The 15,474-nt window shown below is 44.3% G+C and overlaps 1 protein-coding gene across 1 annotated transcript in view; it reads left to right on the top strand.

The window, feature by feature from the left end:
- LOC306793849 (outer dynein arm-docking complex subunit 2-like) overlaps positions 1 to 15,061 on the top strand; it is a 58,374-nt gene extending 43,313 nt beyond the window's left edge. Inside the window, 3 exon segments of the mRNA XM_079291641.1 lie at positions 237 to 665; positions 14,679 to 14,712; positions 14,843 to 15,061. Coding sequence (XP_079147767.1) covers positions 237 to 665; positions 14,679 to 14,712; positions 14,843 to 15,050 — 671 coding nt within the window. The 3' untranslated portion in view covers positions 15,051 to 15,061.
- Positions 15,062 to 15,474: the final 413 nt, after the last annotated feature.

Here is a 15,474-nt window from a genome sequence, read left to right as displayed (position 1 = left end):
TCGTTAAATATGCAAATGTATGCACATTTTATTTTTAGGAAACTAGATACAGTTATGTACATATTGATAGAACAATATATATCTTGTCGGTAGGTATATGTGCATTTTCCAGTTGAGAAAACAGAAACAGAAACATGCAAGACAAATACCAAGGAAGATGTAATACTTTGGAACATTACATTACATTGCATCTAAATGTTGTTTTTTCTTCTAATTTCTCCCCCTTGATGGCGTAGACGGGGACAACCCTCAGAGAACACAGAGCGGCCCCGAGGAGCTCAACAAGCCCATGTACCAGAGCGTGATCAAGAAGGAGGGCTCCTCCATGGTGGGCATGGGCATGGGCATGGGCATGGGCATGGCCATGGGTATGGGCATGAGCATGGGCATGGGCATGAGCATGGGCATGGGCATGGGCATGAGCATGGGACCGGGGCTGCGCTCGGCCGCCTCGCTGGCCGAGGACTACGTGTCTCCGCCCAAGTACAAGAGCAGCCTGCTGCACCGCTACCTGAACGACTCGCTGCGCCACGTCATGGTGGCCAACGCCGTGATGGACGCCCGCAAGAGGAACCACTCCGGCTCCTTCAGCTCCAACGAGTACGACGACGAGCTGCTCTCGCCGTCCTCCTCCGAGGCTGAGGCGAACTTTGTTTATCGGGCTGGTAAGGAGCCACATTTCTGACATTCTTTCCCTTCAAGAGTCTCCCTCATACACACACACACACACGCGACATCTTTCACTTTTGTTCTTTTTCTGTCCGCCTACCATCTGCACATTTTGTTTTAATTCTTGCAGCTGGTCCATTATTTCCAACTGTCTGCCTCTCTCTATATTACACTGTTGTCTTCCAGCTCCCTACATTTGATATGGTGTTGCCAAATGTGATTCTTATGACTCCTGAAATGGAGATGCAGTAAAGAAAAAAAACCGTTCCATTAGATTTAAAACACACATTCACATACCTACAGCAGAGCAGCTCATGCACCACCACTTCAACACTCTCACTCCAGAAGTCTCTCACCCACTCCAGCCGAGCTGAGAAGGAATTCCCCCCAGACGGCTCCTCTGACCAGGCTTTAAGCAGGCCAGACACAACAAGGCCATGTGGAACACGCTCACTTTCAGACTACTGTTTGGCATGCCTTTGATCCTGCAATGAGGTCCCGTGGAGAGAGCATGGGGGCAAGGCAAGCGAGCGGTGTGTTTGTGTATCGGCGGGCTGCGCGTGTGTGATCCGTAACAGGAAAAAAAGGCATACGTTTCTTTTTTTAGACGAAGTGACATTTAAAAGAAAGTACGAACAAAAAAACTAACAAAAAAAACGTAGGCCGTGCAAAACAAAGTGGAATCTCAATCCTGCTCTCGTCAGAAAAAGTCGTTTTCTATCATTTCTGCAGAATGGAAAACACATTCCAGAGTGAGATAAAGAGATGGAGTGTTTCTTTGCTTTCGGCTAAACAGCTTTGTTGTCCCTTGTTGCTGTTTCTGTTTCTGGGTTTTTGACACCTTTGAAGTATTCCATTTAAAAAAATGTTGCCTTACGGACTTTATTACTGGCGCCTGTTTTTATTTGGGGCATCTTTGTTGTCCTGCGGTTAATTTTGCGCTGGACTCAACCTTGTGAACCCTTCAAAAATCAATGACAATGAAAAACAATGGCACAACTTGAAAAGACGTACAGGACATGTAGAGCGGATGTTGAATTCTGTATAGAACCAACTAATAGTTCATCACTAATTTATTGTAAATATTTTACAGCAATTTATCTTAAATTGTCAGACAATTTCAGATCTAATGAGTTGAAGTCTTGTGACTTGTAATGATGAGTACAATTACTGCAGAGTGTTCACTCAAAAGAAACATCATTACTATGTTGGTGGACTTCCCAGCATGCATTTTTCAAGGGTTAAAACCCTCAAGAGAAGAAAAGCAAGATGTGATTACTCTGCCTTAGGCAGCAGGGAAACTTAACAGCTTCAAATGTTTTACAGTGACGCTGATCTAACCCTGAATGTTCCTCGTGAATCACGGAACTCGGCTCGTTACGAAGACTTGCCCAACGCCTCGGCTCGCAACTCGTCTAAGTACGCTGCGAACAATCAAGGTCAGACCTGTCCAAGTTCCTCTTCAGCTGAGAATACTGGGTCTTTGTTCAGGCGCACTTCACAACCAATAGTGATGTTTTCCCTTTCTGATGAGCGTGGGCAGTACAGGTACTGGTACTGTGCTGGTTTTGAAGTTGTAGGTGATGTGATGGAGGACTGGGCCTTTGTGCAGGGAAGAGCAGCTTTTATTGTGTTCCATTCGTAGCTCCTCTTATGGATAAATGTGTTTTATATTATCTGAGCAGGAAGGGGTGTGTGTGTGTGTGTGTGTTTGGATCAAAAATGCATCGGCAACGGCTGCGACGGTTACAATCCTCCTGATCGGAGAACTTGAAACCCTCTGACCGAAACCAACATCAGGCTTTTTTACATCGAAGCACCTGCTGGGACTCACAGATGGAGAAAAGGAACAAAGAAATGGATAGACCAAGTGAGACTTGTAACTCCCTCTCTACCAGATTTTAATAAGAGAAATCTCCAAAAAGGGATTAATTCACCTGGCTCGCCTGCTGTTTTTAACAGAGAGGAACTATTTTATCTCTATAGTTAATGTCATTTCTTGGCGCTGACGTCTCCCTCTTGGATTCTCGGCTCTGGCACTTTTACAGTAGTGTTACTCTGTTACATGCGAGGGAGGCCTTTGAATCCACACATGGAAAGTTCTCAGAGGCGGTGTTGAGTCATGGGATCGAAACACCTGCTGGGGCCCACCGATCCGATCGCCCGGTTGAACAAACGAAACAAAGAAAAGTCGAGAAAATGAAATTTTAATTCCACATCTGATCTCACCGACGCAGACGGAGCAAATGAAAGAGGGAGGCAGAGAGGACTCATTTTAAGCTCGGGTTTGCATCATTTCCTCTGTAGTTTTTTTTGTTCTTTCTCCTGTGGCCGCACATTCCAGATATTTTTGAAGTGAACGCATTCCTCTTTTACAAATAGTTTGAATATGTTTATAAAAACAAGAGAAAAACGCTTCCCTGAGTAGCAAATTTTACATAAATCTGTACAGTGGAACTGAGAAAGTTAGTCAGTAGGGAGGAAAAGAAGTCCGAAAGAGCACATTCGGTGTCTCTTGGCACATTCTTGCAAAAAACGGTTGGGATTGGCCAAAGCAAAAGTGGCGTGCCTGGCAACCAACGTCTCATTGGCTAAAAGTTCATTAATGGGCCAGTTGGCTGTTGTGGCCCACAGCCTGAGCCCACAGTGTTATCTGTGACTACAGAGGGCAGTCAGACGTGGCAGGAGATGGAGAGTGTCGATTTACCCCAGTGGAAAACTACACTTCTGCTGGCTTGAAAGGACTCTCTCGCGCTCACTCTCTCTCACTCACACACACACACACACACACATCCAGTACAAACACCACACATGCACACACACGCCTACAGTCCAAAGCCTGTGGGGAATTTCATTGAACACAAGGAGCAGTAGAATTCCATCACACATGCCAGGGGTTTCATGCCAAATGACCCTTTAATGGGATATTAAATGGCAGGAATCTGGCTCAATGTTTTCCCTTCCCACTCCGTACCAGATTTCACCCTGTCCGATATCATGTAGATCATTATGCGGCAAATAACTCCCAACGTGTCTGCGGACAGAGACCGGGGGATCTCGGCCCGACATTTTGCACGAGGTTGACACTGGTACGTTTCCTCAGGTTCTCTCCTTTATGGACTCTGGTTACAGCTGAGTACGACAGCCTGATGGGGAGTGTAGAATGCTTGCCAATTCTTCTGCTGATGTGGAAAGGTTTCGATAGTTCAAGTCAGGGGTCACCAGCGAGTTTCCAACATTTCGATTTCTCTCTTTCGAACATGCATCTATGATACTAAGATGATCGACATTGTACTGAGCCTGCAGCCATGCTCGTGTCTCCGTGAGCTAAATGCTATTGTCGACAAGCTAAAATACTCAGAATGAAAATGCTAACATGCTGATGTGAGTGTTTACCTCCTTAGTTTGGGGTTTTGCAGGTATTTGGTCATATTTCTGGACACATTTTGAAAACCCTTGATGGCGCTACATGAAAAGACAAACATGAAGTTGTGCAACACATTTCATGGCAATCCATCCAGTAGTTGTCGAGTTATTTCACTCAAAACCACCAATATCAACCTCATGGTGGCATTAGCTGAAAACTGCCTCACCAAAGTTAAGGAGGCGGTGATAGAATTTGTTCAGGCAGCCAAAATGACCGAACTATTTATTTTTGTCTGTTGCTTACTGCTTTCTAAATCACTCACTTCAACACATAGTTTTCTTCGCAATACGTCGGATGAAAACAGCAGTGTTTTGATGGCTGAGATCCTGAGGTCCTTTTCAGAATTAGGTCACAGTGAGTGCCAGACAGTGATTGAAACCTTGAGAGTTCGTGGCACTTGAGGAGCCCTGGAGTCGACCAGGTGAATGGAAGAAAATCTTAATCTTAATGTGGGAAAAAAAGAGAGAAGAAGAATGTTTGGGTTTCTTGTCTCGAGGTAGAAAGGCAGAATGACGTGGTGGTTGTTCAAGATAAAAGATTTCTATCATGACCGTTTTCATATGTTTGACTAACAAGATCTACTTAACTGGATTTTCTTTGCCATAAATGTCTCTCTTGTTTCCTCTCCAGAGGAACCCAACTGGGATGATTTATACAGCAGCGTTGGTTGACGGATGGTTTTGTCTGATTTAAGACGTTCGCTGACTGATGAATGGCGGTGTGAGCCACAGAGCAACGGCAAAAACAATGCTCGGTGACAATGAGCCACTCCCCATTGATGGATGAGGACTCCTCGTTTCAGGAATCCAGAGATGTGGATAGACTGGCTACAATTTGCTCTTTCCACAGTTTTCATAGGAAAGGAGAAAGGGAAGACAGAGAGAGGGGGAGGGGGGGGGGATGTTGTTCCAAGACTGCATCTTTTGCCAAGACTCTCTGGGTTCAGGTTGAGCTTGAGGAATCAGTGTGGAAGGGATGAGAGGAGGGAGAGGGAGGCACTTGTTCCATCCAGATCTAGGGTTGAGTTTCTCCAGCAGTGGCCTGTTGGGAGAAGAAAGACAGCGTGGTGGCAGTGAGTAAGACTGTGGTTGGAAGAAGTGAGAGTGAGCGTGTGTGCGTGTGTGTGTGTGTGCGCGCGCATGTGTGTGTTGTTGTACTTCTTCTCACAAAGATAGGGAGAGGAGGGAAATCTGCCATGACGAGCAGGTCTCACTTTGTTGAGGAATAGGACTTGGATTTGGATTTGTGTGTTGGGTCCTAATAACAGTTAACTGTGGCGAGGATAAAGTTCTTGTGCATATTTTTCATATTTTGTTCATATTTTTGCACTTACCCACAGAGGTGTCTGGCTGTATAAATTGTTTTTCTTTTTTCTATCCACGTCGGAAACTTCTGTCAGTGCAACGGAGATGATAAGAATTATACTGTGCTCCTTTAGAGCATTTCTAATGTTCACAGCGAGGTATCATTCCAGAAACAGGGATCCTCTTAAGCTGCATTATCCTCACTGCCAACTTCTTAAAATCTAAATTCTAATAGGTTATTAATAAATAATAATAATAATAATAATAATAAAGGCAGCAGTTGCAGATACCATGCTGCAGATTTGCAGATAAACTTGAAATAAACCATGAATGAAAAATATGAATGCCAAATGGTTACATGTATATCCTCCGTTGATTGTTCAAAGTAAATTGGCTTTCACGAACCAGGGACACACTGTTTTACAATCTTTCATTTTAATATTTCAATGCTGTGAGCACCACCGATACAATTACATTCACCTCAATTGTATTTGTTGGGGGGGATGAAATGTCTAAAGCAGGTATTTAAACTATATGATGGCTTTAAATTGCTCAGCAGTATTTTGAAAAACGTGTTGTTTGGGTGAACTGACCCTTTAAAGAATGAGGACCGCATATTGCAGATAAGGGTAAAGTTAAAGCATACAGACGCTGGTTAACGCATGCTTATGTGTCCAAATCAGAGCCTCATATCACAAAACATACTCTTAAGTCATTGTTGCGCTCTGTCTCGACAATGCGGAGGAGTCCTCACTGATGTGCATGAGAGGCTGTGAAGTGTCCTGCAGGGCGGGGCCGCTCCGACGGTGGGAACGACTGAGAGTTGGCAGAGGTGAGGTATAATCCTGGCATTAAACTGTGGTGCAGCTTCATGCGAATGGAAAGGTGGATAAAAACATAAAAACAGAGAGAGAGAGAGAGAGAGAGAGAGAGAGAGAGAGAGAGATGAAGAGAGAGGGGAGGGGGGGGGGGAATGGTGAAGATGGGAAATTGGTTTCCGACCACTAAACTGAGGCTGGTGCGAGGACAGCACCAGACTGAGACAGTGTTCATTCTGCGGAGAAGTGTTAACAGACAAACATCAGAGCAGACGCTGTTTATACGCAACTCCCCAACATAGAACTGGAAGAGCGCGGAATAATGAGCCCTCTCGACCTGATCGTTTTTTAAATCATCAGCACGCCAAGGCTTTGAGGGACACACACACACTATCGGGTCATCAGATTCAGAAAACACAGCTGCCTGCCCAGTCAGGGAAAACCGAGCCGCACTGCCCCGCTCTGTATAAAACACAAATTGTTTCCACTTTAAAAGCCCAGCCGTGTCTAGAACAATAGGCTGCCATTGTGTTCCCACGGGACAGAGAGCAGAGAGAGGTTTAATGAGAGAGCAGAGGTGTGACATCGTGAGGACACGGGACACACACAGAAATCCCCCATGAGTGTGAGAGGGCAATTCAACCCCACCACTGTGAAGAATTGCAACATAATGATGCAGTGAGTGCAGAGCAAACATATCATTTGGCCTCCAGCTCCCGGGAAAAAAAAGAGAGGATATTTTTGGGCACATGAAAACACTTAAAAATCGGAATAATGTTTACTCGTGGGTTCTGCTTCTTTTTTTTGTCCCTCCCCCCCCCCTAATGTGTGTGTTTTGTTCACCGCAAACAACAAACGTCCTTCCCACAGGATGTTACTGGGAAACCTGTGATGGAGGCTTGGACACGGGGAAGAGCCAGCCCACGTGTTGTCTCTTTTGTACCTGCGGTGGCAAAAGCAGCTCATCTGTTCGTCATCAGCGTGTCCCCGTTGTCATGCAGTCAATTTTTGAAGGATGAGCCCCTCTGATCCTCCGATGCTGTCTCCCTCTCGATCTTTTGTGATGATCACTTTCATGCGAACATCTGTTGTCGCGTCGAATCCTGATTCCTCACGATGAGCCGGTTTCTTCCTTTTTTTATGTCCACGAACACCCTGGCAGTCTGTGAACACGCACCCACCCACACACACACGCACACACGCACACACACACACACACACACACACACACACACACACACACACACACACACGTAGGAGAAGACAAACACACACACTCGCCATGACAACGTATTTATTTCTTCGTCGAGACGCTCTTCTCATTTTGGCTGATTAAACGGGGGCCCTGATTACACTCTGTTTACTGGCACTCGTAAACACAATGACATCCTGGCAGCGCTTAAACATCTGAAACACTGTTATTATTTCTCCATCTAGCAAGAAGACACAAAGTGTAATCCTTATAGCTGGATCTTGGTTATCTGCCCCCGACCGCAGCCACATACACACGCACACACACTCACACACACACGTGTGTCATCTGCCGGGCAGACGTGGAAAAAAAAAGAAGCAACACAGGAAAAAGAAATGCAACGGATGGGAGAGTCCTTTTTTGGGCAGCGGCTCAGTATCTGTCTGGCTCTGTCCCCGTGTGTATGTTCTGTTTAATAGTGCAAGAGCTAATTATTCATTGTTGTTGGAATGCTGTTAAGCATTCCAACAATACATTTCTAACCTTTCAACTTTTTGAATTATTAAGCTTTTTATTTTCAATGGGATCTCTATGGAGAATATTTTCAAATGGCTTCAGGCACACAGGTGTTTGCGATTGAGCCAATTAGTGATGTTGATAAACACACAGACTCACAGACACACGCGCACATACACTCCTCTCCCTCTCTCTCTCTGTGTCTCTCATACAGTCATTCAGGTCTTAGGGATCTTTAGAGGTCTTTCCCCCCTCCTCCACCCCCCCCCACACACACACACGCCATTTTAAAATAAAAGCCCCACAGAATGAATCCTAACTGAAATGCTTGTGATGAGCCTGTCATTTAATGACCTCTGTTTATGTGTGTCAAACTTTATGATTATGTCTCCTCTCCCCCTCCCTCCCCCACCCAGCCCCACCCTTTCAAAATAAAAGCCCCATGGATGAACTGTATGTAAACATTCAGCTCAAAATTAGGCTTTTTTGTTGAAATAATGAATGCTCTTACTAATACTGCGACAACTACTACTGCTGCTAATATTTCTAGTATTACTACTACTACTGCTGCTACTACTTATACTACAACATTTGCTGTTGCTACTATTACTAGTGCTATTACTGCTACCATCAATATTATTACTACCACTACTGCTATTACTACCACTACTACTATTACTTATACTACAACTGCTACAACTGATATTCATGCTACTACCAGTACTAATACCACTACAGCTATTAGTACGACTGCTACTAGTACTACTACTACTGCTACTTCAAATACTGCCATTACGTTACAACTACTACTACTACTACTACTGTTATATTAAATACTACGACCACTACTACAGATATTACTACTACTACTGATACTAGGCTACTACTTCTTCTAAATACTAATACTTCTACTGCTAATGATACTTCTACTACAACTACGACTTCTACTACTACTATTACAAATATCACTACTGCTACTACTACTACTTATTCTAATGCTACTAATACTTCTACTACTAATAATACGTCTACTTCAACTACAACTTCTACTACTATTACTACAAATATCACTACTTCTGAAATTTGTTTAAGCTACAGAAATTGTTCAAATATCAAAATGTTCAGCTCTTTCAGGAGAGGGGTGCTTTGACCTTTCATATTTGTAATCTTTAAACTTTTTGAATTAAGCTTTTTGCAATTTTCTTTTGAATGGGATCTCTATGGAGAAAATCTTCAAATCCTGTTATACTTCTTCAACTTTCAAAGCCTTCTTCCTCATACTTTCAGCTACAGACACCATAGTTAGACATTTCAACGAGAAGGTTTTTCAGCAGTGCAGTTTAAATGCTTTCGGGCTTCAACATTTTTCAGACAGATAGTCTCCCATTTCTTAATTTTCAGCAATTTTTTCACAATTAATTTCAGCTTTCAGCATTCCAACGCATTTTCAGCAGGAACTGCATTTTCTAGTTTTTTAAGTGATGCAAGTGTTGTCAGGGCTAAAGGAGAAGGCATTAAATCCGCGCCGCGTATGATGTCTTTGGCGCACGGAGTGGAATTGACAGTTTGGTTCTTTGGGGCCTCAGACTCAGACTTCTTCGCCACCCGTACAGACAGAGAGCGAGAGAGAGGGGAGAGAGAGAGAGAGACAGAGAGAGAGAGAGAGAGAGTGGAGATAAATGGCCAGGAGGGGTGATATAAAAGTCTGGGTTGGCAGAGCACGAGGCGGTGGAGTGCCAAGGCATCTCTTAACTTAATTTACAGACTCTCCTTGACATTACGAGAAGCACAGATCATTAAAGAAATCTATAAAAAAAGAAGGATCTCGAAGAACCCAAAAGCAGTAAGCGATCGGTCCGGGTCGCGCCTCACGCTCAGGACTCTGTGGCTTGGGTCGGTGTCAAATCAAAGATACCATTGATAACAAACGTCGCCATGAGTCGCCTGAAGCGCTCGTCATTTCCTTTTTGGCGGTAACCAAAAACGCTCGGCTTAAAGTAAGCGGGGGCCACTCAGTCACATGTCGGTAATTCTGTAATTTGAATGTGACGTTTCCATCCGGTGAGCCTCGTGACGCAGGCCTTGCTGGAGGTGAAGTGTTTGCTGCAGGATGGAACAGGCGCCCATCCTGACTCATCCGCAGACCTCGATCGGCCGCCGTGAGAACTCAAAGGAGCCGCGTTACGACCTGTTCTGTGATTGTGCAGGTCAGCGGCGAGCAAATTGTCGAGTCTGCAACGCCACTCTGGTTCTCATCAGGTGCTTCAGAGGAAAAGGGCTTAGCTCATTTCCGTACTTCAACAATTGAGTTTGGATTCATGTGTGTGTGTGTGTGTGTCCAACTCCTCTCTTTCTCCAGCGGTGGAATCTTTTCCTCATTGTGGTCAGAGTCACCTCCTGCCCAGCAACTTACAACATTTTATTCCACTTTCTAATCAGTCTTCTTTTATAGAGGGTTTATACCTTAAATCGAATTGCTGCAGTAATTGCTATTACATAATTTATATTTACTTTATAGATCAGTTATTTAAGATTTTTTTGAGAACACTTTGCCAGGCGGTTAAAGTGACTCTCTGCGTGTTGTTCATCCTCCTCCAGCAGGACTTTTGCGTCGTCATTTTAGCTGCTCTTCATTTGTGAAGTTGTTTTGTTACAAACTGCAGCCTTGGTGGATTTTATCAATGACATTGCAGTATTTGTTGATGACTTAGTGTAGAACTCATGCTTCTTGAATGACAAGATTAACATGTTATATTATGAATGGATTATAACTGATCTTTAAGGCACAAAAGAGTTGTACATCGTTACTAAAGTTACAAACCTTTTACAAAGGGTACTTTATGAGAAAAGGGTTCCAACTTTTCTTCTTTACTTTTTACGTTTTTCTTTCTTCTTACCTCGAGACCCACATATTATTTTCTTCTTTAGCTTTCAACCACATGCCACGGCCTTCCTCGGCAGATGGAGTCGGCTCAGTCGTCTTCTCTTGATCTAAGTGTGGATGTTTGGTTTTGGGATAACAGGCGGAAGTAGCTCATAAGGTTGCAGAGAGCTCCAGAAAAAATTGCTGGTAAGTGGACCTTGAGTTCAGATAATCTTATCAAACTACATTGAATTTATTATCCAAAGAAACTCACAACAAGGAAGCTATTATATAGTATATATTTTCATATTTGCTTTCTCACTGACAGAAAGATGAGTAGATAGATGCCGGTCTCAGATTACAACGGTGTCCATCTTCTCATTTAGCCCTCAGAAGGAAAGCAAATAAACACATTTCCCAAACCGTTCCTTTAAAATCCCGTCCTTCCTCTTACCTGCTCTATTTTTAAACACTTTATTCTGTTGTTTTATGGTCATGGGAACATTGTAAAGCCACTGAAGACTTATTTTTGGCAACATGTGATTTTTAGTGACTTGATGCTTATTCTAAGTCACTCTGGATTAGACCACCAACTAAAAGCCTGAGACGTAAATGTCATATAAAATGTGTGTGTGTGTGTGTTTATTTGTCTGCCTAATTCAGCCCAGCCCTTGGTTTGTGCAACAGAGCATGCCTTGTTTATTGTTGTATGTTGCTAACAACAGCACCAGATGGTAATAATGATAGTCAACCACTCTCCTCACTCTGCTGTCCGCAGAACAGGTGTAACCTCATTCTCTGTCTAATTTGTCGGTCCCTGCTCGTTTTCTCTCATTTTCACCCAAGATTTGTTAAAACTAGTTTGGCTTTTTTCAATTTTCTTTTCTTTTTTCGCGGGGTAATGCTCTCCCTCCATTACCCCCGCGGTGATATTAAGTGAGCTCGTATTTTTGGACTTCCAGCGAGGCGCCAGAAATCATCAAACTTCTTAGCTTTCCCCTTTGGCGGTCCGTGAAACCCCACTGCCAATGGAGCCCAAAGGCAACAGCAGAGTGGGCCGCGTGCTCAGTAGCAAAGCAGTAAAGCAAAAATAAATAAATAAATACAAGGAAAAAAGAAAGATAAAATAATAAAAGGTCCTCCGTGATTTACTGCCGATTTATTGAGTCTTTGGCACGGCTCTTGTTTTTAAAAATCTGAGTTTTAAATGTTTTAGGCACAGAGCTTTGGAAACAGAGTTTTTGTATGCAGTGGTGCATCTACAAATCCTGGGGTCCTGGGTTCCCAAGGCCTAGTCCAAGGGGGGTGGGGGGTCAGGGTGGCCTCAGAAAACACTGTTTTGTCATCTGTACATGCCTCACACACACACTGGACACACTTAAAAGCTGTGGATGGAAAGACCCGCACGTTGTACCTCTCAGCCCACAGTGACTTCACAACACACACAAAAAGACACTTCCTACTGTGTGTTGTTTGTCTTCGACGTTGCTGCCATTGACCCGGCTGCTGCTGCCACCGACCGATCCATACACCGAGCACCGCAGCAGCAAACACCGAGCTAATTTATTTTGGGGGAGGACAAACAACATATGAAAACAGTGCAATTGGCCTGTAATTACAGAGCTGTGATTATGGAGAATGGTGCATATTTTTTACTCAGGACCAATACGCTTCTGAGCACTGGCAGCAATCGAGAGACTAGATCGCAGAGAAGACGCCTTCACAGTCTTCAAATGTTCACAATTGGTTCAAACAGAAACAAAACAAAAATAAAAACATATGAGATACAGCAGAGATGGATAACATCAAGGGCTTTGAAAAAGAGCTTTGAAAATATGGAAGAGGTGCTTATTCTTGACATAGCACAGAGTCGGCCCTTATTAAAACATGGAGGGGAAACGTTGCATTTGTCTTGGCTGGGCTGCATGAGAATGGTCTGTCTCCAAGTACCTGGATCACGAGGTATTACAGCGGATCGCTGCAGCGAGGGGTGAACGAGTGGAGGACAGAGGACGAGGGACCCGGGGAATATCAATAAAGGAAGAGGGACTCGCTGATGAAGCAAGATAGCGACCGGGGGAGAGATAGGTCAGCGGGGAGTTGTGGCCAGACGAGAATGTGAGGGTTTTGTTGGAACTGAAACCTGAAAATCTCATTTTGTCGTTTGTACTTTCTGGGTTATCATGTCCTCATCTCCCTCTCACACATGCACACACACACACACACACACGTTCCTCCCTTTCGCCTGTCCAAGGATCATCAACAGAAGAAAATTGCTGAGAGTGAAGCCTATCTCTCTCTGTGGAATATACCTATTACAGAGCAAACTGGAAAACCACAGGAAATTTCATAATCGGGCCCTTATTAGCCCGGGGCATTGCAAACCCGGTACTGTCAGTGCGGGTCACGCTACATGGGAACATTTCTGGAAAACAAGGGAGGAACAGAGCAAGGCGTTGGGGGGAGTAATTAGGCACTTATGGCAGCTCACGAAAACCCGAGCACTGGATCCAGGTCTTTGGAAAGTCCATGAGAGGCTTTGGCGAGGTTAGAGGTGACAAAGCAGAGCGGTAAAATCTCAGGGTGTGCTTTCTCCGACTCCGGAGGAAATTGGGAGTTTTGGCACTGGTCTGCGATGCAGCTGAATCCCGAACACTGTATCCTTGCGTAACCTTTTTTTCCAGTCTGACAATCACAGGGAATGACATTCCAGTGGAAATGATCGGGTGCAGATTTTCATTAGCTGGAGGGAACACTCGGAAACGTCCATCGACTGTTACGATGCGGTCACGGTGGCACAAAGAAGGGCTCGTTAAACCGGCAGCTCAGGTCTAGACAGTCGCTTCGCTGGGAGATGTGCCATGGAGGGTTCAAGAGACTGGTTTTACCCACTGGGACATCTGGTAGGGTGAAGGAGGTACGAGTTCAGACAATCTCTTTGGTACCTTCAGACTAAGTGGAAACCAAGACAATTTGACTTCTTTTGAATGATCTTAATGCCAGCAGTCATCTTTACCTGGTCACGATCTAACCTCTCCAAAGCTTGGTTGAGTAAACCAAGCTGTTTGTTTGGTTTACTTAAAGAGAGTGCCTGGAGGCTGCGCGGCGAGGGAATCCAGATGCTCTTTTAATGCCTCATGAAACACCAAGCCTCTGTCATCGTACTCAGTGCCGGGCAAAACACACCTAGCGCTGGACCCGAGACACAAGACAGGTTCGGCGTAAACACACGCACAAATGAACCCATGCACCCACACACCAACACATGTACACGGCCTTTCTCTCCGCCACGTGCTGAAGTACACACACCGGTTGCCCCGAAGAGAAGTTTGGTTTCATTGTTTAATGACTCTGCTATTCCCCACTAATGTTTTACATATGAGATAGAGATTGCTCCCATTTGAAGAGAGAGAGAGAGAGAAAAAAGAAAAAAGAAAGAGAGCAGACATCCATCTTCCTCTCACTGACTCACTTGCTGCCTTTTCATTCCCATTCAAATCTTTTACACTCGGTCATTTTCAATCTGATTTCCTCAGACAACTCAATTACGTTGGCCGGGGCCCATTTGTTTTCGGACAAAATATTAGGGAATGGAGTTTATGAGTCATAAGAAACATCTTTCAACTCGATCCTATCAGTCACCTTGTTTCTTGACGGCTTCTTGCAAAAAACGTCCTTTTTGTCCAGCATCTGAGTGAAGAGAGAAAACAGAGCAACACATGTTTTCACTGGACAGAGTGTACACCTACAGTACAGTCCTCACACAGAACCATGCACACACACACACACACACACCTCCTGAGCCTGTATGTTCAGCTAGAGTTCAATAAATCATTGACCCCAGAGAACTCTGCAAAACCAACATTTTTTTTTCTTCTTGTACTTTCAGAAACCACAGACCATGGATCAAGTAAATGTGACAAGTGAGTGGACTTTCTGTTACCTTGCCGCCCAGATCAAATCCTCTGTTTTCCCTAATTACAAGCTGAACTTGACCTCTAACTCCCCGCTCTCTTGTTTTGTTCTTTCCTGCGTGTTTCCTCCGATCATCAGTGGCGGTGTTGGCGTCGGAGCTACACAAAAGGAGAGAGTGAAGGGCAAAGACGAGACGTACTGGAGAGAGATCAACGCCGCCATGGCCTTGACCAACTTGGCGCAGGGGAAGGACGGCGCCTCTGGGACCACCAGCTGCATCATCCAGAAGTCCTCCCATATAGCAGAGATCAAGACTGTTAAAGTGCCACTGATGCACAAGTATTAGCCCTGACATCATCCTCCCATCTCTCTATGCAAACCAGCAAACATTCCTGTTTCAGCAAACTCAGCGGAGTCCACAAAAAACTCCCAAAGAAGTGAAAAGAGAACTGTGTGTAGGGAGGGAGGGGAGGGGGGCAAAAAGAGAAACCATTCTTTTTGGTTATTGGTGTATAGAATAGCGCAAAGGAGGCCTTGACCATCATTTTCTTTGCCGGGTTGACAGACAAACATCGAGGAGTTTTTTCTGCAGTATTTCCTAAAATAAGACACTTTTGTAATGTTAACTTATTTTTGATGAGTCTGATTTCTTTATTTTTATTTCTCCTGTTTGTTTATGCTACGAAAATTTGTATTTTTTGCCAAAAGTGCCTTTGTTTTTTCGACAAATAACTCGCCCACTGTGGTCAATGCAAAGTACAGATCCTGAG

Source organism: Melanostigma gelatinosum (assembly GCF_949748355.1).
Source record: "Melanostigma gelatinosum genome assembly, chromosome: 20".
NCBI classification, from domain to species: domain Eukaryota; kingdom Metazoa; phylum Chordata; class Actinopteri; order Perciformes; family Zoarcidae; genus Melanostigma; species Melanostigma gelatinosum.
Note: the sequence above shows the minus strand (reverse complement) of the source record. Positions and strands in the feature narration are given on the sequence as shown.